At 38.0% G+C, this 27,674-nt stretch overlaps 1 protein-coding gene across 1 annotated transcript; it reads left to right on the top strand.

The window, feature by feature from the left end:
• Nucleotides 1-259: 259 nt before the first annotated feature.
• Nucleotides 260-26,822, top strand: PANK3 (pantothenate kinase 3). The gene is made up of 7 exons (XM_019740953.2): nucleotides 260-593; nucleotides 9,887-10,239; nucleotides 12,643-12,896; nucleotides 15,204-15,380; nucleotides 16,912-17,035; nucleotides 19,731-19,856; nucleotides 20,889-26,822. Exons 1-7 carry the CDS (start codon nucleotides 566-568, stop codon nucleotides 20,937-20,939), a joined length of 1,113 nt encoding a protein of 370 aa, XP_019596512.1. The 5' UTR covers nucleotides 260-565; the 3' UTR covers nucleotides 20,940-26,822.
• Nucleotides 26,823-27,674: the final 852 nt, after the last annotated feature.

The following is a 27,674-nucleotide window of genomic DNA, read 5'->3' as shown; positions in this document are numbered from 1 at the left end:
CCATTGGTCGCCTCGTCACTGGCGTGATTACGACCCCGCCCCCTTCTCCCTGGGACCACTCTGAGGAGATCTTAGGAATCGGAGGGGCCTTGGAGGGGCGACCGTGATGCATCCTGGGCTTCGTAGTCCATCTGCACCGTTGCAGCCAGAGAGTTGGGGCTCACGCCCCGGAGAACTACAGTTCCCAGCAGCCCGGCGGAGAGCGGAGAGAAGGGGGGCTAGCGTCACGTGGGCGCCCTGCCGGGGCGGGCTATTTCTCAGTGCGGCGGTGGTGGCTCGGGGACCGGGCCTTTTGTTTGGAGCAGCTGCGGGAGGGGGGGCCCTGGAGCGGCGAGGCCGGTGGCCTTCCCCAGCTCCCTCGGTCCGGCGCCCCTCGCGGGGGTGGGGGGCCGCCCCGAGGCTGGGCCTCACCTCGGGCCCGCTGCCCCGCCCTAGGCCCGCCCCGCCTGCCCGGCCTAAGGGGAGGGACCCGCCAGGCCTCTGAGCTGCCCAGCCACCTCCGGAGTCGCCACACTACCCTCGCTGCACTGAACCCGGGCTGCCCCTCGTCCGCCAGGCCGTCGCCATGAAGATCAAGGATGCCAAGAAGCCTTGTAAGATGGGGACTTGGGCCCCCTGGGCTGGGAGAGCACCGTGGCCCCGTCCGGAAGCCCCTTGGCAGGGCGGCCTGGTTCCAAACCCGTCGCTCCTCGCCGGTGCCTTGCATGGGTGGCGGGTGGAGGGGCCATTTCAGCCTGGGGTTCGAGGCGCCCTCCCTACCCCCCTATAGTGCGACCAACGCCTGCAGCCCCCGGCCCTTTTACTTCCTCCTCGAGGTCGGGTGGGTGCTAGAGGGAGTTTTTGACCCGAGCCACCACACCAGTGCCCTGTCTGTGCTTCCTCTGCAGTCGGGTTGCAAACGGGTGGTCATGCCTGTCAAACTGCGCAGGGGCAGATACCACCCATTTTTACCGATTTCTGGGCTTCCTGCTCGTGTCCTTGAAATCCCGGCGGGTTCCCGGGAGTTGTTGTCACCGTAGTTAGAATCAGAACTTTTACATATACATGCTTGTAACCTGCTAGCGGCTTATTTTTGTTTAGAAGGATAACGAGTTTATGTTTGTTTGAAAAAACACACAAGATGAACAAAAAGAGAAATCGCGGTATTTCCACCAGTCGGAGCTAACCTCTATTAGTGGTTAACTACTGTGAAACCATTATTAAACATTTTGGTGAATACTAAGATTTTTTTTTTATGACTACATATGTATGTACTTTTTGAAAACATTCTTTCCATGTTTTCAGAGAACAGATCAACTTTCATTTGCTTCCTTTTGTTTTTAGCCTTAAAACCTTTTGCCTCTGTAAATGGTTTGTTGAATCCCTCAGCCGTTGTGATGACCGTACTTTAAGTCCATTCTAGCAGAGCAACTAGGAATGTGAGGATGCCTGCTTATATCTCAGAATGGTGTTGATACTTTGCAGATTTTAGACTGTCACATGTGATGTTTCCAACAGTTCTAAGAAATCTGTAAAAGGGAAGCACCATCTTTTCCCACCCATCAAGGTCCTTGTAACCCTCAAAGGAGAGGAAACATACCAAAGCACTCTGAAAACTGCTAATTGTTACTTAAATGTGAGATAATTTGTTCTGAATTTTACAGTCGAGTAACTTGAACTTACTGAGTCCTAGAGGAACTTTTCCGAGGCGAAGCCAACCAACTCAGTGCTGATGAAGTTCAGGGCCTGAAGTCAGCTGACTCATAGTCTAGTGTTGTGTCTTCTGCACCCATAGGGCATAGTCTAAATACCCTGAGAAACACAAACCTTTCTGATCTGGCAGCTATAGTTACCAATGTAAAGAAATTAATGGTGATTTCTCGTGATAACTAAAGAGTTTTGTTCAAAGAGTCTATAAAATAGGGATGTGAAGGCTTAAATGACAAAGTAAATAGAAACGCTTCTAATTCACATTTGCTGAATTACTAATTTTGCACAGATGCAGTATGTGAAACACTTGGCCATCTTCCCCCAGCACGTATATTTTTCTCTGCTTGTCTTGGAATTTCCATTTAGTATAATGAGTTTAACAATGACAAGCTCATATGCTGACTCGTAGGGGTTTTTTTGTTGTGTGTTTTTCTTGCCATGATAGTGATTTGGTTACTTAGATTTGGGCAAACTTATAATAAGGTATGACTACCACCTCTGTCAAAGGTTTTTGGAAAAGATTAAAAGTTTATAAAATAAACATTAGTTTGAGAAATAAAAGGACACCTATTGTTTAAAAGTAACTGATCTATTACATTGTGAGACCATTAATGTTAAAATAGGGTCGTGCTGAAAACCTAGTCAGTTAATTTGATGTAGAAGTCTAAAATATCATTTTCAATTTCTTATATGTAAAAGGTGATTTTACTGCCTACTCAATTCTTTATGGTAAAAATAAAGAACATCTCTATTTGAAGAAAGTATGAACTGCCCTGGAAATACAGAGTGTGCCCAAAAAATGTAGACACATTTTAAGAAAGGAAAACTGTATTAAAATTGTAATAATCAATATATATCGATAACAAAAGATGAATACACGTGTCACGTTTGACTTCTGTAATTACAAGAGGGGCTCAAAGTGGTTACCATCAGTGTACTTTTAATACAGTTTTTTCCTTTCTTAAAATGTGTATACATTTTTTTGGCACCGTCTATTACTGGAAAGTGTTTCTAATTTTTTTAAACCACTTGAATTAGCTAAAGATATTTGTTTTGTTTTTTGAGTACTTGTATAGGTTTTCTTTTTAATAATTATAAATTTAGTGAGCCCTTAGTATGTGTAAGGCACTATTTATATGCATTGTACCTCATTTAGCACGTACGACAGCACCAGTAACTAGAAGCTTTATCTCATATTGGTTGAACAAGTGACTATGGCTTCCCACACTTTCTTACATTATTCCCCTAAGAGTTAGAAAACATTTGCTTTTAGATATGTCTCTAATATATTACCAGGTTATAAAACAAATGCATGTGTTTAACTAGAAAATTTTTTGAAAAAAGGAATCGGTTTCATCCTCTAGGTTGTATAACTAAAAACTTAACATTTGGAATTGTGTGTTAATTCAACTCTAGGGTAAGGATGAAGTCAAACATCAACCTAATGAAAAATTTTGGCTAGTTAAAATATGAGAACCAAAATAATGGCAAAGTTTGTGTGCTTTGACTTTACTTGTGTTTTTCGTACTGCTTAAATATTAGATATTAAAGATATTAAAAATCCGAACAATCATGTGTTCCTCTGTACCTTAACTGACATAATTTTTTAAGCAAAACTAAAGTTTTGCTTACCCATACGGCATGTGACGTGATTAACAAGATGATAGTAAAATACAGTATATATATGTTTAAAAATTGGATATGATACAGTTTTTGCGTCTGGCTTTGCTAAGCCAAACAATAAAGTATCTGAAGTTTTTGTCAAAACCAGAGAGAAGTATTTAACGTTTGTAGTTAGCGTCTGTATAATTTGGTTGCCCTGTTTGTAAATTGAATCATTATTTGAGAATTATCACTTCCAGAAATCATAGGTAGTAAACTTGCAGACCTTGGTCTTAGAGGAGGTTTTGTGAACTTGACCCTGAAAGCAGGGGAAATGAAAGCAAAAATAAATGAATGGAACTGTATCACACTAAAAAGCTTCTGTACAGCAAAAGAAACTATCATCAAAACAAAAGGCAACCAACTGAATGTGAGAAGATATTTGCAAATGATGCCTCCGGTAAGGAGCTAATATCCAAAATATGTAAAGAACTCATACAACTAAACAACAAAAAATCCAATTAAAAAATCGACAGAGGAGTTGAACAAACTCGTTTCCCAAGAACACATACGCATGGCTAACAGAGATCTGAAAAGATGCTCAGTGTAACTAGGTATAAGGGAAATGCAAAACAAAACCATCATGAGATACTCACACCCGTGAGAAGGCTATTATCAATGATGCAGAGGGTGCAGAGAAAAGGGAACCCTCCTATACTGCTGGTGGTAACGTAAACTGGTACAGCCACTGTGGAAAACAGTATGGTGGTTCCTCAAAAAATTAAGAATAGCGCTACCATATAACCTCGCAGTCCCTTTTGACAACACTTATAAAGATCTATGCACCCGTTTCCTTGCACCTTTATTCTCTATAGGCCAACACATGGAACCAAGTGTCTTTTGAGAGATTATTGGATAAAGAAGATATGGTACATATATACTCGTATTATGTAATCTATTTAAGTCATAAGAAAAGATGAAATACTGCCATTTGTGACAGCATGGATGGGTCTTGAGAGTATCATGCTAAGTGAAAGAGGTTAGACGGAAAAGGACAAGAACCATATGATTTCACTCATGTAGGACGTAAAAACAACAAAGCGACAAACTCAGACACAGCAATATGGTGGTTACGGGGGTGGGGGGGAGGATGAAGAAGGTTAAAGGGGTCAAATATAAGGGGAGGGATGGAGTCTAGACTTTGGGGGTGAGCAGACAATGCTTTATACAGATGAGGTATTAGAACTGTACACCCGAAACTTACATGTTATTAACCAATTTTACTCCAATTTAATTTTAAAAAAGAAGAATTACCACTTCCAGTAGATAATAAGGTGCAATTGGATATGATAGTTTCTGGTAACCCCATGGATGTAACTAATTTACCAAAGGTGGGGGGAGAGGGATTACTTGGAGCTCTTCTAAGGAATTATAATATGTGAAGATGGTTTTTTTTTTCCCGTCTGTTTCAAAACACCAACATTTTTATTTGGAATGATTATTAGGAAGAGTGAAATTTCTTTTATCCAAAAACTTGAAACGTATCTGGAATTTACGAGTACACATGTCCATTTTAGAATTGTGTTCCTTAAAATAATCCAATAATGTTCTGAACATATTCAGCATTTGGTTTCTCTATGCAAAAGAAAAATGCTAATTTCACATAGGCTTGGGTTAAATCTGCACTGGGCCAATAACAATTAAATGATTCTCCTCCCATCCCTTTACTGATACTTAGCAAGATACCAAACTTTTGTAACAAAGCTTTTAAGAAATTATCAGTCTGCCCTTGTGGCTAGATAGCTAATGCTGTTTAGTCATTTAAAAACATGATCGGCTGAGTTGAATTGTAACTGCTTTTCGTATTTGGAAAAAATAAAAAGATGATCGGACATGTGGATTTCTTTTGCATACATTATCTGATAAGAAACATAATTTTTGGTAGCACTATCCTTATGATAGTTTTGGATATTTTTGAAACATACGGGGAACTAGTTGTAGGCTCCAATCAGAAACAATAGAAGCTACTATTTTTTGAAGACCGAATATACAGATCATAAGCGATTCTAGGACATTCTCAGTTTAGAGAAGGTAATGTATATTTGCCATCATCAAAGTACTTATTTATATTTATGGAATGTGTAGTTTTGTTTTTTAAATGTGTATTTTGTTTCACTTTTCACCTTGGCAGTGGATAATTTTAGTCTTAAAAGAATAGGAAATGTTAGGCTATATGCAGTTAGTAGGCTTCTTGTGCACTGGTCACCTATTAACCTGTCCTTGGCTACAGCCACAAAGCTAGATCCTTGCCTGAGGTCTTAGGAAACTGATATTTTTCTTACTTCGTGGAACTATTACTGGACCTGTGGTTGTACTTAATAACCTTACTATTTTCATACTTTCATTGCAGATAATGTTTGGGCTCCGTGCCCTCTCCCCCTCTCATTTTGGTCAGTGACAACATGACAAACATAAAGGTGTTTTTTGGTGTTTTTTTCCCTAATACACTGAAAAATGTAAATGTGCCTAATTAGACCAATTGCTAAACGACAGGATGGATCATAATTAAGATTTGTGTCTTCTGTGTTCTTGGAGCCTCCCCCACACTTTTTCTTGGTGACTGCTTCTCTGGCCTAAGGAAATGAATCCCAGATCTGCTGAGTCGGAAGGCTCCCTATGCAAAAGAGGGCTATTACCAACTTTTTTTTTTTTTTTGGAACCACTGGCAATACTGAGTTCTCTTTCAGTCCCTACCTTCCAAATAGTAAGAAAATTGTCGTAATTGAGATCTGCTAGAAATAGAAGGGACAGGTAATGTTTGCATATTATGGTTACTAAGAAATTTGTCAGCTGGCCTCTCTAGTTATCCTCCATTTAAGGACAGCGCTAAAAGAAAAGACAGACGTAGCTAATAGGCTGGATGTGAGCTGAGTCTTGGGCTTTTTGCACTGTTGATTTAAAAAAACCTACCTCTGTGGGCAACACCCCTTAAGGAAATGTAATCATTTTCCAACTTAGTCATTTCATAAAACCTGTTTCTCTAGTCGAATATACATACAAACGAGCGGGTCACACAACGGTTTAAAATTGAGGGGTCATGTTCTGTTCTGTTTCATGAGTTCCTGGTTGTTGATGGTTGTAACTCTTTGTGCCTTACGTACCATAAACATTTTATAATTTTCTTCAGTAGTGAATGTAATTTAAGACAAATGAGAGACGCAATATACTGTAATGATATAACATAGCTTTGTTTACAGGTGTTTTACTTTCTCTGTAATGTTTTTGAGGTAGGACAAGTTTGGTGGTTTCATGAAACTAGATCAACGAAAAGCCTTGTAAAGAAGAAGCAGTGGCAGGTTTTGGTTTTTCTTTATCATTTGATGATAGTTACACCCAAACAATCATTTTCTTTCTATGGGAAAGAGTGAAATGACACTTTCCAGCAGCCTAGACTTTAAAAATAGGTTTTCATTCAGTGAGTCTTTCTACTGCCCACCCCAGAGTTGTCTTTTGGAATTGGCTGCTGACATACCTTGGGTCAAAAACCTTGGTGCTCATGCATCAGCTTTAGAAAATCAGATAATTTCTCACACTCCGATATTTTACTATAAACTTGAAATGTTTTCCTAGGCAGTAAGGTTTACTTTGAAACTTAATTCATGGTTTTATGTAAGAAGTCAAAGTTCTTCACATAAGTTGACGGGAATTTTTGCTTTGAAGAAGGACATTGTTCAGGTATTTATTACCTAGGAGCAAAGAGGCTTCCGACTGAAAATAAAAATGGCATGAACTTTGAACCTGGTAAGGCTTCAGCTTTGTAGTTTGCTCTCTGAGTAACATTTTTATTTGTGTGTGTGTATACTTTGACACCTGTGTGTGTTTGACACTGATGAAGGCACAGAAAGAAAAACTAAAAACATTAAATGATTTTTAATGTGTTTTGAATTTTGGAAAATAAAGGTTTTTAGCTTAGTAATCTCGCCTTGTAGAAATTTTTCTATCCTAAAATGTACTTCATGTGGCAGTAGTGATTTCCACACTCCCCTCCCCATGCAGGCAATGATCGAGTATCAAATAGGGAGAATTCATTTTGGTTATGTAATCGCAGAAGGACCTGTATTTTATCTAATGCCCAATGAAAAGTGTCCTAATTATACATCTGTTCAACAAATTAGGAAAATTCTGAAGGAATCTCTGGTTTATTGGATCAATAGAGCTATTCCATATATTTTTCTTTAAATGTGTTTGTCTAACCACTTGCCGTGAATTTCCCCTCTAACTGCTTCTAGTGACTTAATTTGAAGTTGGGGGAGAAAGCTGACATGTAACCTTTTACATGATGAATCTCTTAAAGCAGGAATTCTGGATTTCATGAGTAAACTGAAAGTAAAATGTAGTGATAGCACATTTTTTTTTACCTAAAGATATATTATATGGTTTCTACTTTTTTTTAAATTGCAAATAGCCTGTCATTCATTTCAAGAGATTATTATCTAAGATGGCCTCCGTTGCTAGCCACCCAACAGAGCTGAGAAGACTGAGGCCGTTTCTTCTGCATCTTAGTTGTTTACACAAATCTACAGGTGACACAAAAAAGGGTTTTGCTGCCCTAGCTTCCCAAATGATGTTCTAAAGTCATTTTACTTAAAAAAAAAAAATATATATATATATACACACATAAATATATACGTATATATTTATGTGTATATATATTTCTTTCTAAAGATTGTCCTTAATGTAAGTAGAGCTTGATCTGCAACTTGGGTTTCAAACACAAAATATAAATGAGCTATTTCTCCACCAGAAGAGAATGAGAATTACTCCTTCCTCATCTTCAGTTTCATTTACTCATTTCAATAAATATAAATTCTGAAATAGAGAAATGTAGAGAATGCTTTCTCATTGAATCATGTTCTGAGTTCCTAATGGTACACACGTATCAAATAAATAAAATATGAATAATTAAGAAACAATGTAGAATTTTAGAGGGAAGTAGTTTTCTTGGAGAACTTTTACATTAAAAATTATTAATACATTTTACCAGGCATTCTGGAATCTGTGTATCTTAAGTCTTAAATTATTTTTGAGTCTCTCTCTAATAAAAATCCCAGAGAACAGAAACAAACATTGAGGAAACTAAGATTCAGAGGTTATTGGCTTTTCCAGTCACATGGCCCACTCAGTGAGAAAGCCCCAAGTCCCAAACCCAAATACATGGCTTGCCCCCCCCCAAATGTGCTTGCCCCCAAGTACACATACCTTCAGTAGTATTAACAGCTAATTTTATTAACCAGGTTACTAAAGAAACCTAATATGCTCAATAAGCAAAGAAAATATATTTTTGTTTTTTCCCCCCATCTTCCGCCACCCCCTTCCCCCACTTAGGTTCAAACCGTTGTTTCTCAGTCTAGTTGTGTAGGGCACATCTATCTCCCTGGCCCGTGCTGGTGTTATGAGGCTGTGCTCCCTCCAGCTGCGGGCTGCTCCTGGCAGCACGTGGTAGCCCACGGCAGCACTCAGCAGCCCACGGCAGCCCAGCTCCAGGGAGAGCCATTGTTCACAATCTTAGCTGTAGAGGTCGCAGCTCACTGGCCCATGTGGGAATCGAATCAGCGACCTCGGTGTTAGGAGCACGGCACTCCAACCACCTGAGCCACCGGGACGGCCCAAGATTTCTTTTTAAGGAAGTGCTTTCCCCTGGAGTGTACCTGAAGTGATTATTGGCCAATTTTATTACATTAAAATCGTTTTAGAAATGTTTTCAAGCCCTAGGTGATGACCTATTTATTTAAAACAGAATTGGCCCAAATTTTTTTACATGGTAAGGATTTCATAAAGGAAAAGGAAAGCCTACCAGACTGGGAATTAAAAGGCTTTTGAGGGCCGGCCCGGTGGCTCAGGCGGTTAGAGCTCCGTGCTCCTAACTCCGAAGGCTGCCGGTTCGATTCCCACATGGGCCAGTGGGCTCTCAACCACAAGGTTGCCAGTTCAATTCCTCGAGTCCCGCAAGGGATGGTGGGCAGCGCCCCCTGCAACTAAAATTGAACATGGCACCTTGAGCTGAGCTGCCGCTGAGCTCCCGGATGGCTCAGTTGGTTGGAGCCTGTCCTCTCAAACACATGGTTGCCGGTTCGACTCCCGCAAGGGATGGTGGGCTGTGCCCCCTGCAACTAGAAATAAAAAACGGCAACTGGACCTGGAGCTGAGCTGCGCCCTCCACAACTAAGACTGAAAGAACAACAACTTGAAGCTGAACAGAACCCCCCACAACTAAGATTGAAAGGACAACAATTTGACCATTGTTCCCCAATAAAAGTCCTGTTCCCCTTCCCCAATAAAAATCTTTAAAAAAAAAAAAAAAAGGCTTTTGGCCAACTATATCAGCATCCTATGTTAGGAGTCTTTAGAAAATACACAACACTTTGAAGGGGAAAAAGTGAGTTGCACATAGAAGATACGTCTAACCCCAAAGTATTACAGACTGAATGCATGATTGCAAGTAAATGAAGTTTGTGGCTAATGAACTAGTTCCTAATTCGCATTTCCAAAAATATCTTTTTATCTTTTATTCTTTTTTTTCGTCTTTTATCCACAGCTTTCCCATGGTTTGGCATGGACATTGGGGGAACGCTAGTAAAGCTTTCATATTTTGAACCTATTGATATCACAGCAGAGGAAGAACAAGAAGAAGTGGAAAGCTTGAAAAGTATCCGGAAATATTTGACTTCTAATGTGGCCTATGGATCCACTGGTATTCGGGACGTACACCTTGAACTGAAGGATTTAACACTTTTTGGCCGAAGAGGGAACCTGCACTTCATCAGATTTCCAACCCAGGACCTGCCTACTTTTATCCAAATGGGAAGAGATAAAAACTTCTCAACATTACACACGGTGCTATGTGCTACAGGAGGTGGTGCTTACAAGTTTGAAAAAGATTTTCGTACAGTAGGTATCTTGACTCAAAGCTAAAAATTGATACCCATTCACTTCAGTTTTTAAAATATGACGCTAAGTTTCCATCTGGCATGTTTCGTACATAAGTTCTTCCTGCTGATGCAGAGGAAGTACGTATTTATGACTCGTTTTTGATTTGGGGCATTTAAATACCTTTATAGGATTAGTAAAAATTGCCCAGATTTGGGATCATTGTTGTACATAATGTTTGGTAAAACCTGCTAACTTTAGAGACTGCTACAATAAAAGGGACTTCAGTGAATTTGGCAGTGTGCAAAGCCAGATATAAATGGGGCTTCAATTACTCTCACTATTACTGTGTGCTGTGCTTGCATGTTTTTTGCAATATTATCCATATAGTCATCTCTCCCAGGGCCACCTCCTTCCCAAACCCCAGCTGAAGCCAGTGTCTTTTGATTAGTAGAACCTGATGGAAAGTTCGCTACCCTTTTTTCCCTGGTTTTATGTTGTCTCAGAGGGGGCCATTTGGATATGGCAAGAGGACTGTATAAGTGTTAATTTGAGGTATATACTAATCGGGGTTTGCCAGGCTTCTAGTCCTTTTCATTAGAATAAAGATTAAAAAGTTGGTATTTCTGGCTACTGAAACTTGTTTTCCTTGAAAATATGCATGTACACCATTTAATTTCTCAATTCATAGAAAAGTCTGTTACTAGAACATAAGTGATCACGTACATGGCTTACAATAAGTGAGCCCCTAACAATTTGGGATAATTTAAAAGTCTAAATTTTTATTAAAAATTTTTTTCTTTGATGGATAATACTGATTTATATTCAGCGTATTGTTATTTGAACATAAATTTCAGGAATCTGAGCCCAGTTTGGTTGGATGTGTTTGCCAAAAGCAGTGAAAATAACTGGCATCCAAACATGGACTTCTGATTTTTTCTTTTAAAGTATCAGTTCTTTTCTAGTAATGAGTTTCTGTAATACTTGTTTTTATTGATGCTCAATTATTAAGATAATATTTGAGCATCTAAGATGTGTCAGTTACTGTGCTAGATAGACACTTTGCTGGGAACAACACATAAACTGAGCCCGCAAAGTGCAGTATTCTAGACTACACAGATTAAGTGAATTACAAGTACAAGTACAATGCCTTATAATTAATACTATTGTTATGGAAAGAGGTGCCATGGGAACACCAGAGGAGTGCTACATAAGTCCTAGAGAATTGAAAAGCTTCCCAGAGGAAGTGTTATCTAAGTTGAGGTTTTTTATAACAAATGCTTTATAATAGATTCTTTACTAATGAATTTGTAATGAATTTAATAATTTCAAACTAGTACCCAAAGTGTAACATGAAGACAGGAAATTAAGGTGTGTGCGCGCGCGCACATACACAAAAACCCACACCGTGTTTCCCCAAAAATAAGACCTAGCCGGATAATCAGCCCTAATGTATCTTTTGGAGCAAAAATTAATATAGTAAAATATTAAGTAAATTATAGTAAAATAAGACTGGGTCTTTAATATAATAAATATAATATAAATAATGTAATATCATTAATATAACACTGGGTCTTATATTAATTTTTGCTCCAAAAGATGCATTAGAGCTGACTGTCTGACTAGGTCTTATTTTCAGGGAAACAGGGTGTGAATGTCAGTAGGTAGAGCCCCTGGTATGAGCACAGGGGAGGGTATAATGAAGTAGTTAGATGCCTGCACCTACATAGATTCACCGTGAACTCTAAAGCTCAAATCCTAGATATGATATGGTATGTTTTATTGGAGAATCTAATAACATATATGTTGTTGCTGTTGGGATATAACTTTATAAGATGCTAAAACCACACTTGCACAAGCACACAAGCAATAAGAAGTACTCCCTCAGTTTATTTGGTGGTTGCATTCCTAGCAATTCAGTGTATATTAAAACCATGTAAATAAGACTATGTTTATACACACAGATAGATAAACACTTTGTGCTTACATAGGCTCAGATACGGTAACTATAAACAGATTTTCCTCTGCTACCTACAAAATGTCCATCAAAACCAAGATAATGCGGGAATGGGATAATTCTGGGTTTTGCACAACTGCCCCACCCATTACAGATGTCTGGCATCCTAAACCCCTGCCTCTAGATGTTAGTTCTGTCCTCCCCTCTCCTGCATCTTTGTGAAAACTAAAATGTCCCCACAAATTTTCAAAATGCCTCCAAGAGGTAGCACCACTATCATTGAGAACCACTGGACTCCAAGTCCCATAGAGATTTTGACATGAAACAAGACAAGTGAAACTGAGGGGGGTTGTAAATGATTTTGAAAATTATACAGTATAATTGACTCAGTATTCTGAATGCTGTTTTTCATTCACTTTGTAAAACATTTTTCTTTTTTTTTTTTCCTCTTTGGTATTATTTTACAGATTGGAAACCTCCACCTGCACAAACTGGATGAACTTGACTGCCTTGTAAAGGGCTTGCTGTATATAGATTCTGTCAGTTTCAATGGACAAGCAGAGTGCTATTATTTTGCTAATGCCTCAGAACCTGAGCGATGCCAAAAGATGCCTTTTAACCTGGATGACCCCTATCCACTGCTGGTAGTGAACATTGGCTCGGGAGTCAGCATTTTAGCAGTCCATTCCAAAGACAACTATAAACGAGTAACTGGGACGAGGTAAGTAACCCTTTTCTTTTGCAGCATCCATAGTGCTTTGTACACAGAAGTTGTAAAATCATTAAATTAATACTAGCTTCATCAGGAAAATAATGTGCATTTGTTCCACAGCAAAAATGTAGATGTGCAAATATAAGTGAAAGTGTTGCTGATAATACTGTTGTATCAAATATTATGACTCAAATTAAAATCATTAAATATTTATGTTTGCTTAGCATCAGTTGGCATTAAAATTTCCATAATGTCATGAGTGAAGTTTTATCTGGAATGATACCAGTAACTATTTTCCAAAGCATTTTTCTTTCCTTATTTTTCACTTTTTTATAGATGTATTTCAAGCCTAAAGCTTGCTACATGCTGATTTCATGCAGAGTACAGGGCAACACTGTAATGAATTCTTAGAGGATTGATTTAACATGAGCTGTTTGTGGGATAATATTAATGTCCCTAATATCCTATCAAATTTTCTATACTACCTAAAACATGAATGTGAAATGAGATTTTTAAATTTTCTTTATGATTCTGATACGTATTTTTTCAACTTTCAAGGAGGGTGGAGACTTCTATCTTTAATTGAGGAAGAAAGATCAGGAATACTTTAGATTGGTTTGTAGAAAAAACTCATTTCAGTTTTAAAATAGTCCTCCTACTTAAATGATACTTTAATTAGTATTTCATTTCCGTAATGGCTAAAAATCTACCTCCATTGTATATGTACGCCAGAGAATTACAGGGCAGTGCAGTAGTTTCCCCCTCCCCCATCCACGATTTTGCTTTGCATGGTTTTAATTACCTGTGGTCAACTGCAGTCCGAAAATATTAAATCAAAATTTCCTGAGAAAATTTATAAGCTAGAAATTGCACACCATTCTGAATAGCTGTCCTGCTTCATCCAGTGTCGCCACGTGTTCACACTCCCTGCCCGTTAGTCACTTAGTCGCCAACTTGGTTATCAGATTGACTCTCAGTATCCCAGTGTTTGTATTCAAGTAACTCTTACTGAGTAATAATGGTCCCAAAGCACAAGAGTAGTGATGCTGGCAATTCGGATATACCAAGAAGTCTTAAAGTGCTTCTTTAAGTGAAAAGGGGAAGGTTCTTAATAAGGAAAGAAGAAAAAGAGTGTGCTGAGGTTCCTAAGATCTGTGGTAAGAACACATTTTCTATGCTTGAAATTGTGAAGAAGGGTAAAAGAAATGCCTGCTAGTTTTGCTATTATGCCTCAAACTGCAAAAATTACAGCCATCGTGCGTGGTAAGTGCTTAGTTACGATGGAAAAGGCATCAAATTTGCGGATGGAAGACACGAACAGAAAACCGGTTCTGACTGATGGCAACGCGTTGCGCCAGAAAGACTTCAGCAAGGGATCCCCTGACACGAGTGACCACAGTCACATCTTTTCCTACAGTGTATTGTTATAATTGTTCCATTTTAGTATTAGTTATTGTTAATCTCTTACTGTGCCTAATTTATACATCACACTTGATCATAAGTAAGTGTATATAGCATGTAACAGGGTTCGTTGCTGTCTACAATTTCCGGCATCTACTACAGGTCTTGGAATTCATTCCCTGCAGGTAAGAGGGGACTACAGTATTACCTTACTTAATTCTAAAAGACAGAAATTCAGCCTGTTAACTAAATTCCAACAGTTATTCAGGGATAGACCCTGTTAGAATTTTAAGTGAGACTGGGAAGCAAAGCTTTTGATTTTAGGAATTAGAGAGCACTTGGTTTCATTTTGTGAGCGTATCCAAAAGAATAACAACCAGGTAGTTTCCATCACTAACATGATGACCAGCCTGATGTAAATTTCCTCACTGTGTTCATTTCTAGGTCATGTGAAATGTTAATGTATCACACTGAATTGATTTCAGCGTTGTCAGGCCAAGTAAATTGGCCTTTCAGAAAATCATTTCCTGGAAGCCATTTAGAATTACAAGTTTTCTCCTTTTAATATGGTACTGATTTTAACACATTCCTTTTTAATGTATACAAAAACATTTATTTTTAGCAATTACAATGTATAAAGTATCAACTGAAGATAGTGGAAGATAAAAAGATCTCTTCCTGTCCTCATGCTGTTTCCAGCAAGTGATTTATTCCTTCAGTTTATTCTTTGATCTGACAAGTTTGGTTTTGCTAAGCATTGTTCACCTTTCCTCATTATGTTAATATTTCAGCACTTAGCATTAGTAGTATATTCTTTCTGTGTGTTTATTGAGTAAATAAATGATCCACCGTTTTACTTTGAAGAAAGAACACAGTGTATAAATGCAGCTCATCATGTTTCTTTACTTTCTTTAGCCTTGGAGGGGGTACTTTTCTGGGCTTATGCAGTTTATTGACTGGCTGTGAAAGTTTTGAAGAGGCTCTTGAAATGGCATCCAAAGGTGACAGCACCCAAGCTGACAAGTTGGTCCGTGATATTTATGGAGGAGATTATGAAAGATTTGGTCTGCCAGGTTGGGCTGTAGCATCTAGGTAAGTTTAACATTTATGTTGTAATTGAAGTTGCTTATTTATATCCAAAATATGTAAGGAACTCAATACAACTTACACTCACACACACACACCACACAAATCCAATTGAAAAATGGGCAGAGGACCTAAATACACATTTCTGCAAAGAAGACAGACAGATGGCCAACTGACATATGAAAAGATGCTCAATGTCACTAATCATCAAGAAATGCAAATTAAAACCACAATGAGATATAACTTATCGTCAATAAATCAACAAATAACAAATGTTGGGGAGGTTACGGAGGCAAGGGAACCCTCATGCACTGTTGGTGGGATTGCAAATTGTTGCAGCTTCTATGGCAAACAGTTTGGAGTTTCCTCAAAAAATTAAAAATAGAACTACCTTAGGACCCAGCAGTTCCACTTCTGGGGGGGTATTTATCAGAAAAAATCCAAAACACTAATTCGAAAAGACATACGCACCCCTATGCTCTCTGTAGTGTCATTTGCAATAGCCAAGATATGGAAGCAACCTAAGTGTCCGCTGATAGATGAATGGATAAAGAAAATGTGGTGCATGTATACAATGGAATATTAGCCGTAAAAAAGAATGAAATCTTACCATTTGTGACAACATGGATGGACCTCGAGGATATTATACTAAGTGATGTAAATCAGACAGAGAAAGGCATATACCATATAATTTCACTTATATGTGGGATCTAAAGAACAAAATAAATGAACAAACAAAACAGTTTTAGTATATGTGCTGCCAAAGCGAGCACAGAACAAAGAACAGAAACTCATAGAGAACAAATTGGTGGTGGCCAGATGGCAGGAGAGATGGGAGAACGGATGAAAAAGGGGAAAGGATTAAGATGTACAAATTGCCAGGTATAAAAACAGTCATGGGGATGCAAAGTGCAGCATAATAATGTAATAACTATGTATCCTGTCTGATGGGTGTTAGACTCTTGAGGCAATCACACCGTGAGTTATGTGATGTCTAGTCACTATGCTGCACACCTGATACTATTTGTCAACTGTAATTAAAGGAAGTTATAAGAGGGCTTCCTCTTGCCCAGTTCAGGTTTTAAATTTTGAACACTCCTTTATTTTGAAAGTTAGATATTAAAAATCTTTCTGAGCGCACCCTATAGGAAAGTCTTTTCATTAATTCTTGAGTATCCTTTCAATGTTTCTCTATACAAATAAATACGTATCCTTACCCTCCCTTATACAGAAGGTAACATTTATATACCATTAAAAGGTGTACTGTATATGCACTTCAACAGCAGTATATTCTACGGTAGTCTGTCTGCCTCCCTCCCTTTTCTTCCTTACCTTTCTCCCTCCCTCCCCTTCTTAACAGCTTCATGGTATTTCATTGTTTGATGATGTTTGTTTCCAGGATTTTGCTATGTCCATTTCGTAGATCAATGAGTAACCCTGTGTACGCGTAGATTTAGTTGTAGGCTAAATTCCCAAAATGACTGAAATGTTGCTTTTGATCACATTTGATTTTGTTTGTTTTCTCATTTCTCTGCAGTTTTGGGAATATGATTTATAAGGAGAAGCGAGAATCTGTTAGTAAAGAAGATCTAGCAAGAGCTACTTTAGTAACTATCACCAATAACATTGGTTCTGTGGCACGAATGTGTGCTGTTAATGAGGTAAGAACATGTATAATTACAGGGAAAATGTGAATTGGAGTCGATGTACATCTAGCCAGGCTTCTTCATGTTCCTTAAGGAGGCCCATAGGGTCCAGATCTCCTAACCCATTAAATCCCAAGACTCATTAAGTTTCAGTTGTTACATTACCTTTAAAGAATGTAGATCACTCAAATCGGAAATAGGACAAATAGATATGTACATTTCACCTTTTCAAAAAGAAATACAGTCATGTGCTACCTAACGATGGGCATGTCATGTGCCACTTAACGATGGGCAATTTCAGTGTGCAAACATCACAGAGCTCTTACAGAAACATAGAAGGTACAGCCTGCTTCACCCCTAGGCTATAGGACAGCCTCCTGCTCCTGGCTACGAGCCTGTACAGCACGTTACTTACACAAAACAACATGAGATTCAGTCAAGCACGAGGGAAAATGATGCAACCAAGAGACCTGGTAACACAGAAGCGTGAGGCTGCTGTTGGCATAATAATGACATACTGTTCTACCTAGAAAGAGTACACTCTAAAGTAACAATAAAACGTATAGTATACTAAATACAAAACCAGTAACATAGTTGTTAATCATTATTAACTATTATGTTCTGTACACAATTGTACATGCTGTACTTTCATACGACTGGCAGTGCTGTAGGTTTGTTTACACCAGCATCGCCACAAACGTGAGTAATGCGTTGTGCTTCAACAGTTAAAATGGCTGTGACATGGCTGTGACATCGCTAGGCAATAGGAATTTCTCTGGTCCATCATCTCCGGGAACACCATCGTATATGCGGTCAGTTGTTGACCAGAATGTTGGCATGTGGCACATGACTATATACAAACTAAATCTCTTGAGGATGTAAAAGGAAAAACATGGGGTTTTTTGTTCGTTTTTTTCCTGCTGATGTTGCGTTTGCTGAGTGGAGTGCCTGGAAGTTTGCTCACTGCCCTCGGCTTCTTTACAGTGCTGCCTTGTTGCATATGGATCAAGCAGCATTGTACAGGGCTATGACGGCACGGAGGCTGTTCTTCTCGCGAGGTCTGCGGCTTTTACTGTTCCAGCTTATGTAGCTCATAGGCGGATGGTTTTTATTTGAAGGAGGCTATACAATTCTGCGTGCATGTGATAGATATATTTGTCCATTTAATTTTTGTAAATGTCAAATACTTTTAAATGAATAGAGAATTTTGCTGTTTGAAGGAACCCTTCATTTGTTCATTCATTCATTTATCGAGTAAATATTTACAAGACACCATGCACCAGGGATTGTTCTAGGCACTTGGGGTACATTTGTGAAGAAAACGATGATCTGGAGCTTGCATTCATTCTAATGATGTAGTAAATAAGGAAATTGTTTAGTTTGTATCAGGTAACAAATGCTCTTTTTCAAAACGAGAAAATCAAACAGGACAAAGGATTGAGAATAGACCAGAGTGGCAGAGGACAGATTGCTGAGTAATTGCGTGATTGACGGAAGCTTTTTTGAAATTGTGACCTTTAGGCAAAGATCTGAAGTTCATGAGAGAATCATACATGTAGATATTTGGCAGGGGGAGAGGCTCCAACCGAGAGAATAACTGTGTACAAACCCGAATTGATCCTCTGAATTATTCCGTTGAAATCCAGAGTTGTATCTCTTTAGTTTCTTAATAACCGTGTAGTGAGTTGGTGGAGGAGCCGCTGGCAGGCATTCTAACCGAGGTTTTGCAGTATTTCACTTTTGGGGGCTCATAATAACACGGGGCGTTTTTTCATAGCCCTGCAGGTCTAGATTTTCACTGGCCAATCGTCTTAATAGTAACTAAGGCCATAGTTGACGCTGTCCAAATTTAATGTGCAAAAATGTATACTCAAAAGTCAATATATGATTGTGACAGTAGAAATAGGTTTTCTGTAGCTACAGACACCAGTTCCTCCCTCTAAGATTTCCTAATCATAGGGATACCTAAGCAACCATTAGTGAGTGGGATCTTAGCAGAGAGCGAGCTGACGGGTGGGCTGGGACAGAGAGTACAGGAGGCGGCACCCCCCTCAGTGTGGCCTCTGTAAAGTCCACGGTTTGCACGTCATTGTTGAGCATACGCTGCAACATGCTGGCCAAGTGTACAGCTTGGTTTACCCCTAAACACATTTAAAATACTCTTCCGTGGTTTGTCTCCTTTAATCTCATCAGTAACGTTTCTCCAAATTACTTTGTTAAACAGATTTCTTGGCCATTTTCAAAAACAGTCTCATCTATAACCATGTACTACAGTCTTTCCAGAACTTTTCCTTTTTAAAATAGACTTTATTTTTTAGAGCAGTTTTAGGTTCACAGCAAAAATGAGTGGCGCGTACAGAGTTCCCCTATATTCCTGGCCCCACAGGCACAGCGCCCCCTACCGTCCACATGCGGCACCACATGGCTGCTCTGTTCCAGGCGGGGAGCCTGCACTGACACAGCGTTGTCACTGTAACCACGTCCGGAGGTTACATTTGGGTTCACATCCTATGGGTGTACATCCTATGGGTTTTGACAAGTGTGCAGTGACATGTCCAGAACTAATTGTTAAATAGTCAGGATTATGGAGGTATGTACCAGGACTTAGTAGACACTAATAAAAGGTAGTTTACGTTAAGTCAAGATACTTGCATTGTGAAATCTGTCATAATTCTTTTTTCAAGTCATTTTCTTTGTTCTTTTCTCTTAGAAAATAAACAGAGTTGTCTTTGTTGGAAACTTTTTACGTGTCAATACTCTCTCAATGAAACTTTTGGCATATGCACTGGATTATTGGTCAAAAGGTCAACTGAAAGCGTTGTTTCTAGAGCATGAGGTAGGACAGGAAAGAATGTGTTGTGAATTTTAATGTAATGCTTTTACATGCAGGTTCCATGTATTGCTTCTTGCTCTGTAGTTATAAGTAAACTATAAAACGACGATTTACCGGAGTAGTCCATTGATTCCCTCACTTCATTTTGAGTTGGGGGGTGGGGGGTTACTAGGACCTGGCAGGAACCCCATTAACACGAGAACGGCGCAGTCCTTCTAAGAGAGTTATGTCAGGTCTGTGAGCTTAAATGCTGGGGCTGCTTGTGTACTTAGTAGATGATTTGCTTTGTTAAACTGTTTTCCTTTTTTCCCCCCTCCCATGAGATAACAAGTGTTTAATGTGAACAATACAACAATATGTAATTTAGCAATGAAAATTGTTCTTAATCTTCCCACCACAACCTAACCCCCCACTTCCAGAGGTAACCACTGTTAACATTTTGGAGTTTATTCTTCCACGTTTTTTATTTATTTTTTTCTTTGGTATTTATTCACTACATCTAGTTAAATTCTGATCTAAGCAAATACCAATTCACATAATGTTTTGGATTAAGTAAACTTAGCTTGAATTACTTTGTTTCTGGTCCGTCAAAGGGATATATTGAAAATGTAATAACACAGAGTCAGTATTTGTTCTCTTAGAAGTGCCCGTGCTTCACTGCTGCTGCTCTGACTGGACAGATCAGAGTGGTATAGAAACTCTTGGCAGCTCCGCGTGGCATGGGGTATGCAGTGAGAGTGGCAGCGGGAGCAATGGGAAGTTTACTAGGAAAGGGGATGGGGCACAGAACTGTGATAATAGCCCTAGAAGCTTTAGTGTCTAAAAGCCACACTTACATAGGTATTGCAAAGGTATATATATTGAGAATACAGTTTAAAAAACTCTTTATAATAGCTGACAACACAGACATTGTTAATATCCGAATAGATATTCTTAAGTAGATTATAATATAAATATGTGTTCTTAATAGTAGTTAATGCTGTATGCTAATTTAAAAAGCTGTTCCTCATCAATAATTGTTTTCACATTATACAGGGATACTTTGGAGCAGTTGGTGCACTTCTTGGGCTGCCAAATTTCAGCTAAAGCATCAGGTTTCTCTCTGCTAATAAATGTCATCCAAGAAGAACTGAAAACCAGAGGCATTATTACTGCATTGTTTGTCACTGGGAACCAAAGGATAAAAGAGTAGCACTATTCCTGTTGATTTTTAAATGTCAAAATGGAAAGCCGCTAAATGTTGCCATATTAAAAGAGAGAACTCGGTAACAGGTGAAGTATTTCTAATTGAAGTGCTTTCCCTTCTGTATATATTCAGTGTTAAATGCAATACAGCCTCTGATAATTGAGCTTTCTCTCAAAAAGATTTTCTATTTATTTTATGCAGCCAACATTACAGTACTGTATGCTCAAACACAAATCTTAAAAATCTCAGAAATGTTTAGCTCATGAAAATAATTGATTCTGAATATTTGTTACAAGTCTGTTCTATGTGTGTTTTGGTTACTAGTAATCAGACAGTAACATTCCCTGTATCAAAATTAATTGAAATGGCAATCAAAGATGATCATTTTTATGTGATTTTAGAAATGTTAAGGCAATATTAATTTTCATTATTGTAGTTTTTCTAACATATCCCCCCCTCCAAAAAAAGTACGTTTATGTGATCTTTTCCCAGAAGTACCTTTTTCAAATGCTGTAATTTAATTGAAATACTGTTAAATATTAGCCTGAATTTTAAGTGAATCCTAGAAAATGCACATATTTGGTGACATTGCATTTTCTGTATTTTATTAGTTAATCAATACATTTAAAAATGTTTAATATTTTTTAACTGGAGACTTAATTACTTATTTGAAAGCCCATGCCATGCAGTCCCAGGACTATTCTAATGGAGTATGGTTTGCATGCATTGGTAGAGTTCCGTGCGTTTCCTATCCCATACTTATCTCAGGCCCAGACTCAGTCAGTTCTGTTTAATTAGTTCTGAACCATCAAAGCTAAAGATTTCCTTCTGTTATGAACAGCAACAAAATCACGTTTATTCTAAAAGGATGTTAACAGAAATCTGAAAGATGAGTTGTTTTGAAACTGGGATTCTGAGTTTCAGTAATTTGCAGAATTACAAAAGGATCAGTGTTTTATACACTCTGGTAATAATGGGATTATAGTTCCAAAATTTGTAAATCCTTTTGCCTTGGAATTTGTTCTTTCTTTTGAATCATTTTTTATAATGTTATAATTTTTTTCAGATTTTCACTTTGACAGTAACATTTTGGAGGTCCAGTAGTTGAGTGAAGTTGTTCGAGACTGTTATTTATGGTTTACAAAGTAGAGAGATGGGGGGAAAGTTTGCCTCCTGAGATTACCAGGAAATCTGGATGTGCTCCGAAGAGCTTAAAAATTGTTTACATTACAGAAAGAAGTATTACGATGTGTTTTTACGGAACATGCAGTTTTGCTCCATGGAGAATAATTTTCATTAGACTATCAAGAGGTGCTTGATAAAGACATTTCTGTAGTTTTCAGATTTTGTGCTCAATTACTGAAAATCCAGTTTGCTTTACTAAAGACATTAACGTGAATAACAGAAGTGAGTGGGTAAGGGGGAAAGTATGTCAAGGTAATTGTTAGAATTTAGAATATTTGGAACTTTGAATTTATGTCAACCAGTGGTCATTTTGAAAACCTACAATGACTAAAAGTTTCTTCCTTTAATGTTTCCATTCTAATGACTAGACATTTCAGCCAAAGCTATCTCTCCGGTCTATTTTAAAATTCTGCGATTTGGGCTGTACAAAAAGTGTTTATTTCTAAATGACAATAACTTCAAGTTATATTCCTGTGGCAAACTGTATGTTAGCAGCTGTGGGTTTGGGGCGGTCTTTAAGAAAGAAATGGAATGATCCAAGTCTGTGTAAGTTAATTTCATCAATACTTCGGTTAATTTGGAACTGATTCATACTTCTTGTCCTTCGTAACTGAAGTTACCTGCTATAATGCGTATGAGGGGAGTACCGCCCCTCCACTCCTGCTCTTGGCTTTTCTCATGGGTATCCTAGAATTACTGGAATAATAACAGAATTATGATGGAGGCTGCCAAGATTTCTAGTTTTTTATTGATTTCAAATTCCTTGTAAGTATACAATGGTGAATAGGTTTGACTCTAGTCCCAATCAATGTAATGCCTCCGAGATCTGCGTTCTTGAAAAGAGCTAACAAATAAAATGTGAGCCACGTGTAATTTTTACATTTTCTAGTAGGCACATTTAAAAAATAAAAAGAAACAGATGAAATTCATTCTCATATATTTCTGTTGAATACAGTATATCCTCTATGTTATTTCAACATGTAATCAATATTAAAAGTTATTTAGGAGACATTTTACGTTCTGGCTTTTTTGTACTTAATCGTCAAAGGCAGTTTCTATTTTGCATTTGCAGCGCATCTCCGTTTAGACTAACCACGTTTCAGTAGCCATGGTTCTCGGGAGCCACATTTGGGTAGGTGGTTACTGAATGAATGCAGTTTCAGAACTAGTACTGTGATTTCTCCACTAAAACTTCATGAAGATGTGCTTTTAAAGAATGTTTGAGGGGAAAATATGGGAAGCTTGTTTTTCAAATAAAGGGGGATAGGAAGTGGCTCAGTTGGGCAAGTTTATTTTACCCAGACAAGTTGTATTTCTGACCATTCCAAAAATACCTTCCATTGCACCCTGCCGTCTCACCGTAGTGTGTGTCATGTTTTCCAGGGATACTGATGGAGTCCCCAAGACACATTCTGACTGCCCTCAGTCTCCAAAATGCACATGTCCTTCACTGAAGCAAATTCGATGATTCTAGGGACTTCCATTTCCCCCACCTGATCTAATTAAACTGTCAGAAGCCAATCGTAAAGGAGTGAAAAGAGGCCCTTTTAATTCTTCCTTGAGTTTTGTACACCCAAGAGAATCTTCTTTATACCTTTCGGATTTAATTTTCATTCCTAAAAATTGTGGTAACATTGCAAATGCAGGGAGGACTATCAATTTGTGTTGGGGCTTGGTAAAGAACAAGGTCTAGAACTTTCCACCACCACACAAAAAAGACTGCCTTTTATAACCAGAGACTTGCACAAGTCGTGGCTTTCAGTTCTGCAGCCTGACTTCTTCAAAGACAAAGTGTTAGTTGACTCGGTTGCCCATCGACATGGGCAGTTCCTTGCTCAGCTCCTCTAAATGGGTGGACTCTGAGTTTAGGTAGTCAGTGCCATTGCCAATAATACCTGTGTGGTAACTGACAGTCCTTCAAGAGGGTCAGAATATTTGCCAAACATTAGACTCTGCAAAGATTCCTGAGTTCTTGCCTTTGTGTGTGATTGCTATATAAATACTGCTTCCTGACAGTTTCATTTCTGTTAGCAAAAGGATGCGGCTGAAAGGGAAAAGGTTTTCCGGTATGTCTAGCGATAAGTCTTGCCTCTAAGAGCAGTCCATCACATCTTGCCTTGATTTCTAAGGTTGCATTCTTGGGTGGAATGCTTAGCAAGGCAATAGCTTCCAGATATCTTTCACAACCGCTGTTTGTTATGTTCAAAATTTTTCGTGTTTTATCTTTTTTTTTTTTCTGGTTGAGCACGTAATGCTTTTTAATCTGTTGCATTTGAGAGTGTAGTTTAGAAACTCTCCTTTAAAGCCATGTGAAAAAGAATAATCACCAGGAAAGTGAGTGTGCATTATTTTGCATTTAACTTACTATTTTGTGGTACGTATGAACAAAAAAACTAGGAATATATTGCCTTTTTGTAATACTACTCTTGGACCTATTTAAGATGATTTGCCATGACATGTCAGTGATGTCCTATTTTCCCCAATAAGTTTATTACAGTGTTTCATTGTAATACCGTAGGAGTTCAGCCAACTTTTATCTATCAGATAATCTCAAAATAATGTGCTTTATATACTACCGCCTGCTTTCAATACTTGAGACAGTAATTGTCTTATATTTTCTACTGAGCCTGGTAAAAATCATCAAAGACCCAAAAAAGTAATTTTTTCCTTCCTTTAAAGTATTTGCATAGCTAGTTAAAAATTATGGCATGAAAAGTCATCCCAGCTTTGCAGCCTTATCTAAATTTTTAGTAACTTCCACTTCCAGAAAGTTCACATCTTCTTAAAGTGATCCCTTTTTTTGCATTATCTGTCTTAAGAGGTCAGTGGATGTGGGCCAAATAGGTTTACCTTAAAGTAATCTGAAGGGTTTTATGTACGAGTATGTCCATAAAAGTGTGTGTACTTTAATCTGTAAAGGTATCTGGAATTTTAATTGTGTTAACTTCAAAATTATGTGGGCATTATTATAACTTTTCCATTGTACAAAAAGAAACATCCCACTAAATCCATAGATAATTGAATATTAGGTATTTTGGGGAAGGGTTTTAGTGGCCTTTTCTTCAAGCTGTTTATCTCTGAACATTGTGAGTGGGGATAGATGTGTCATAAACCCCTCCTGCAATTATTGATTGCTTTTGTCAAACAGTTTGTAGCGAAATTTATAAAACACGATTTTAATTACCTACCAGTTAGTTGAAATATTTCGTGATGGATTATAGTCGTCTACTTCAAATGTAATGAAGACCGGAAACACTTTTATCCTTAGGGATGTCTGAGAAGAATCCAACTGGACCTGTGTATGACATTCCCAGTGTACTACTGAAAATAGATGGAGCAGTGAGCTGACAGTGGGACTTCAGGTACTGAGGCAGTGCTGAGTGACGCGTCAGGGGGAAGTCAGGTTTTTAGCCCCCCTTAAGAAAAAAAGGAAAATCTTTACACTCTGGCTCTTTCTGTAGTCAGAGGTTATTTTCCTTTTCGATTTTCAGTCTTTGCCGCAGCTGCCGCTAGTTTTGTGTTCAAAAGAACTAATGAGGAATGTATTTTTCAAAGGAGTAAATGAAGTTAAAATTCAAGATTTTGAATTGTATAAATATGCAAGTGAACTTCAATTCTAAGCTAGTGCTATATATTTTTTGTTACTAACATCTTTCCTACTCTGCAGTACTCACCAGTTCAATAGCTTTCAAATGAGACAGAGCTGCTTTTGCAAAATGTGTAAAGTCTACACAAATAATGGAGGTAGTCTGAGATTATTTTAGCCTTACATCGTATCTGAATCATGGATATTATACTGGCACAGTCAGTAGTTGTCGCAGATATTAAGCCATTTTGAAATTTGCCACTTTTTTCTGAGGTACTCTGTTTAGTTTACAACATTTAGAAACAGAAGATGACTTTATAGACCTGACATCAGTATCCTCCTCTCCTTTTCCAAATACAGCTGTTGGAATTAGGATGTAAGTCATGATAAGATAGTTTTATCATTTTTTTAATACATTGTGTGCTTTCACTTTTTATTTGAACTACAGTAAAACTTTTGACTTTGTAACTGAAGTTGTCTTAATTCTTCCCAGTTATTGACCAAATCATACGTAGATCTTTGTATGTGTTAATTTTACTTATAAAAGCCATTTCAGTTTAAGTTGCCTTACTCTCTCTATTGCAGTCTTCTTGTCAAGTCTAAGGTTTGTCATGTTGGAATTCTAACACTGCATCTGTAATGTAAAAATGTACGATGGATGTACTACAAATTTTATTCATAATAAACTAAGTTATAGCCTATTATAACCTATAAGACATTTCTTGTAAATTGTCTAATTTATTTTTTCATTCGTGTACAGTTTCTTCTGTAAATTTTTAAAATATTTGTTGTGACCTATTCTATAAACATTACCACACTCTTAACGCTTACTTGCATGAAAGAAACGGGTTTGGCTGGTTTGTATGTAAATACATTGTATGGCCTTTAAGCCAACTTCAGTACTCTCTGCCTTTTCTGTAGTTTAACTTTCTAGTTTTGTTCATATTCTAAATAAATGTTAAAATCATGCTTTTTATTTCCTACTTTATAAATAAATTCTCTAAGTTGTTTACTATGTGTATCTTTTTATTATTTTTTATCTTAGAGATTGTACTCCCATGTTTCCACTCTGATTAAATGTGAGGTTTAACTGAAATGAGCTGTAGCAGAATGTAAACTCTGAGAGCAAGAACTTTGCATAGTCCTGTTCACGCCTGGATCCCCCCAGTACTTGGCACGGAGAAGGCATTCAGGAAATATTTGTTGAGTGAATTAATTATAGAGAAAGTGTTATCTGTCTGGTCTGTGTAAGATAAAAGTAATTATAGTTTTTCACCACCTTCCTCTCCACAACATTAGAAAACACAAATGTTAGTTCTTCAAAGATGCAAAACCTTGAAATTCAAGACTTTCATTTGTTAACGTGAAAAGCTCTGCTTCCCCTTGAAATGAGGCCACGTTACCCCACACCAGAAAGAAACGTGGACGTCGTTTCGCCCTCCTCTTAGCTGTGCTTCACAGGACAGAAGCCAGAACTCCTGTGGTGCTTTGGTATCACAGTTGGGGGAGCGTTACTTCACATGTTTCCTTTAAACCAAAACTTCATTTATTTATTTATAGTAAGCAATGCCTTTTAGATTTGCTTTATAAAAAAAAAAAAGGCATTGATTTTTAATACATGAGGAATTCAGTTGGAAAACTTGTGTGTTTTCAAACCACATGATTGTCTAGACTTCATGTATACAGGAATGGTTTAAATTATGTACCATGTGAAGTACATAATCCTTTCTGTTAAAAAAAAAAATGCAGCAGGAACTAGGATGAAAAAAGTATGAGATGGTGACTAAGGGAGAAATGAGTTTGGTGTGGAAATAACACGGTTGAGGTGTAGTTAGCTCTCCAACTAGAAGTACTGAAGCGCAAA

This window comes from Rhinolophus sinicus, linkage group LG10 (assembly GCF_036562045.2).
Source record: "Rhinolophus sinicus isolate RSC01 linkage group LG10, ASM3656204v1, whole genome shotgun sequence".
NCBI classification, from domain to species: domain Eukaryota; kingdom Metazoa; phylum Chordata; class Mammalia; order Chiroptera; family Rhinolophidae; genus Rhinolophus; species Rhinolophus sinicus.
The sequence above is the reverse complement of the archived record's forward strand: the minus strand, read 5'-3'. Positions and strand labels throughout refer to the sequence as shown.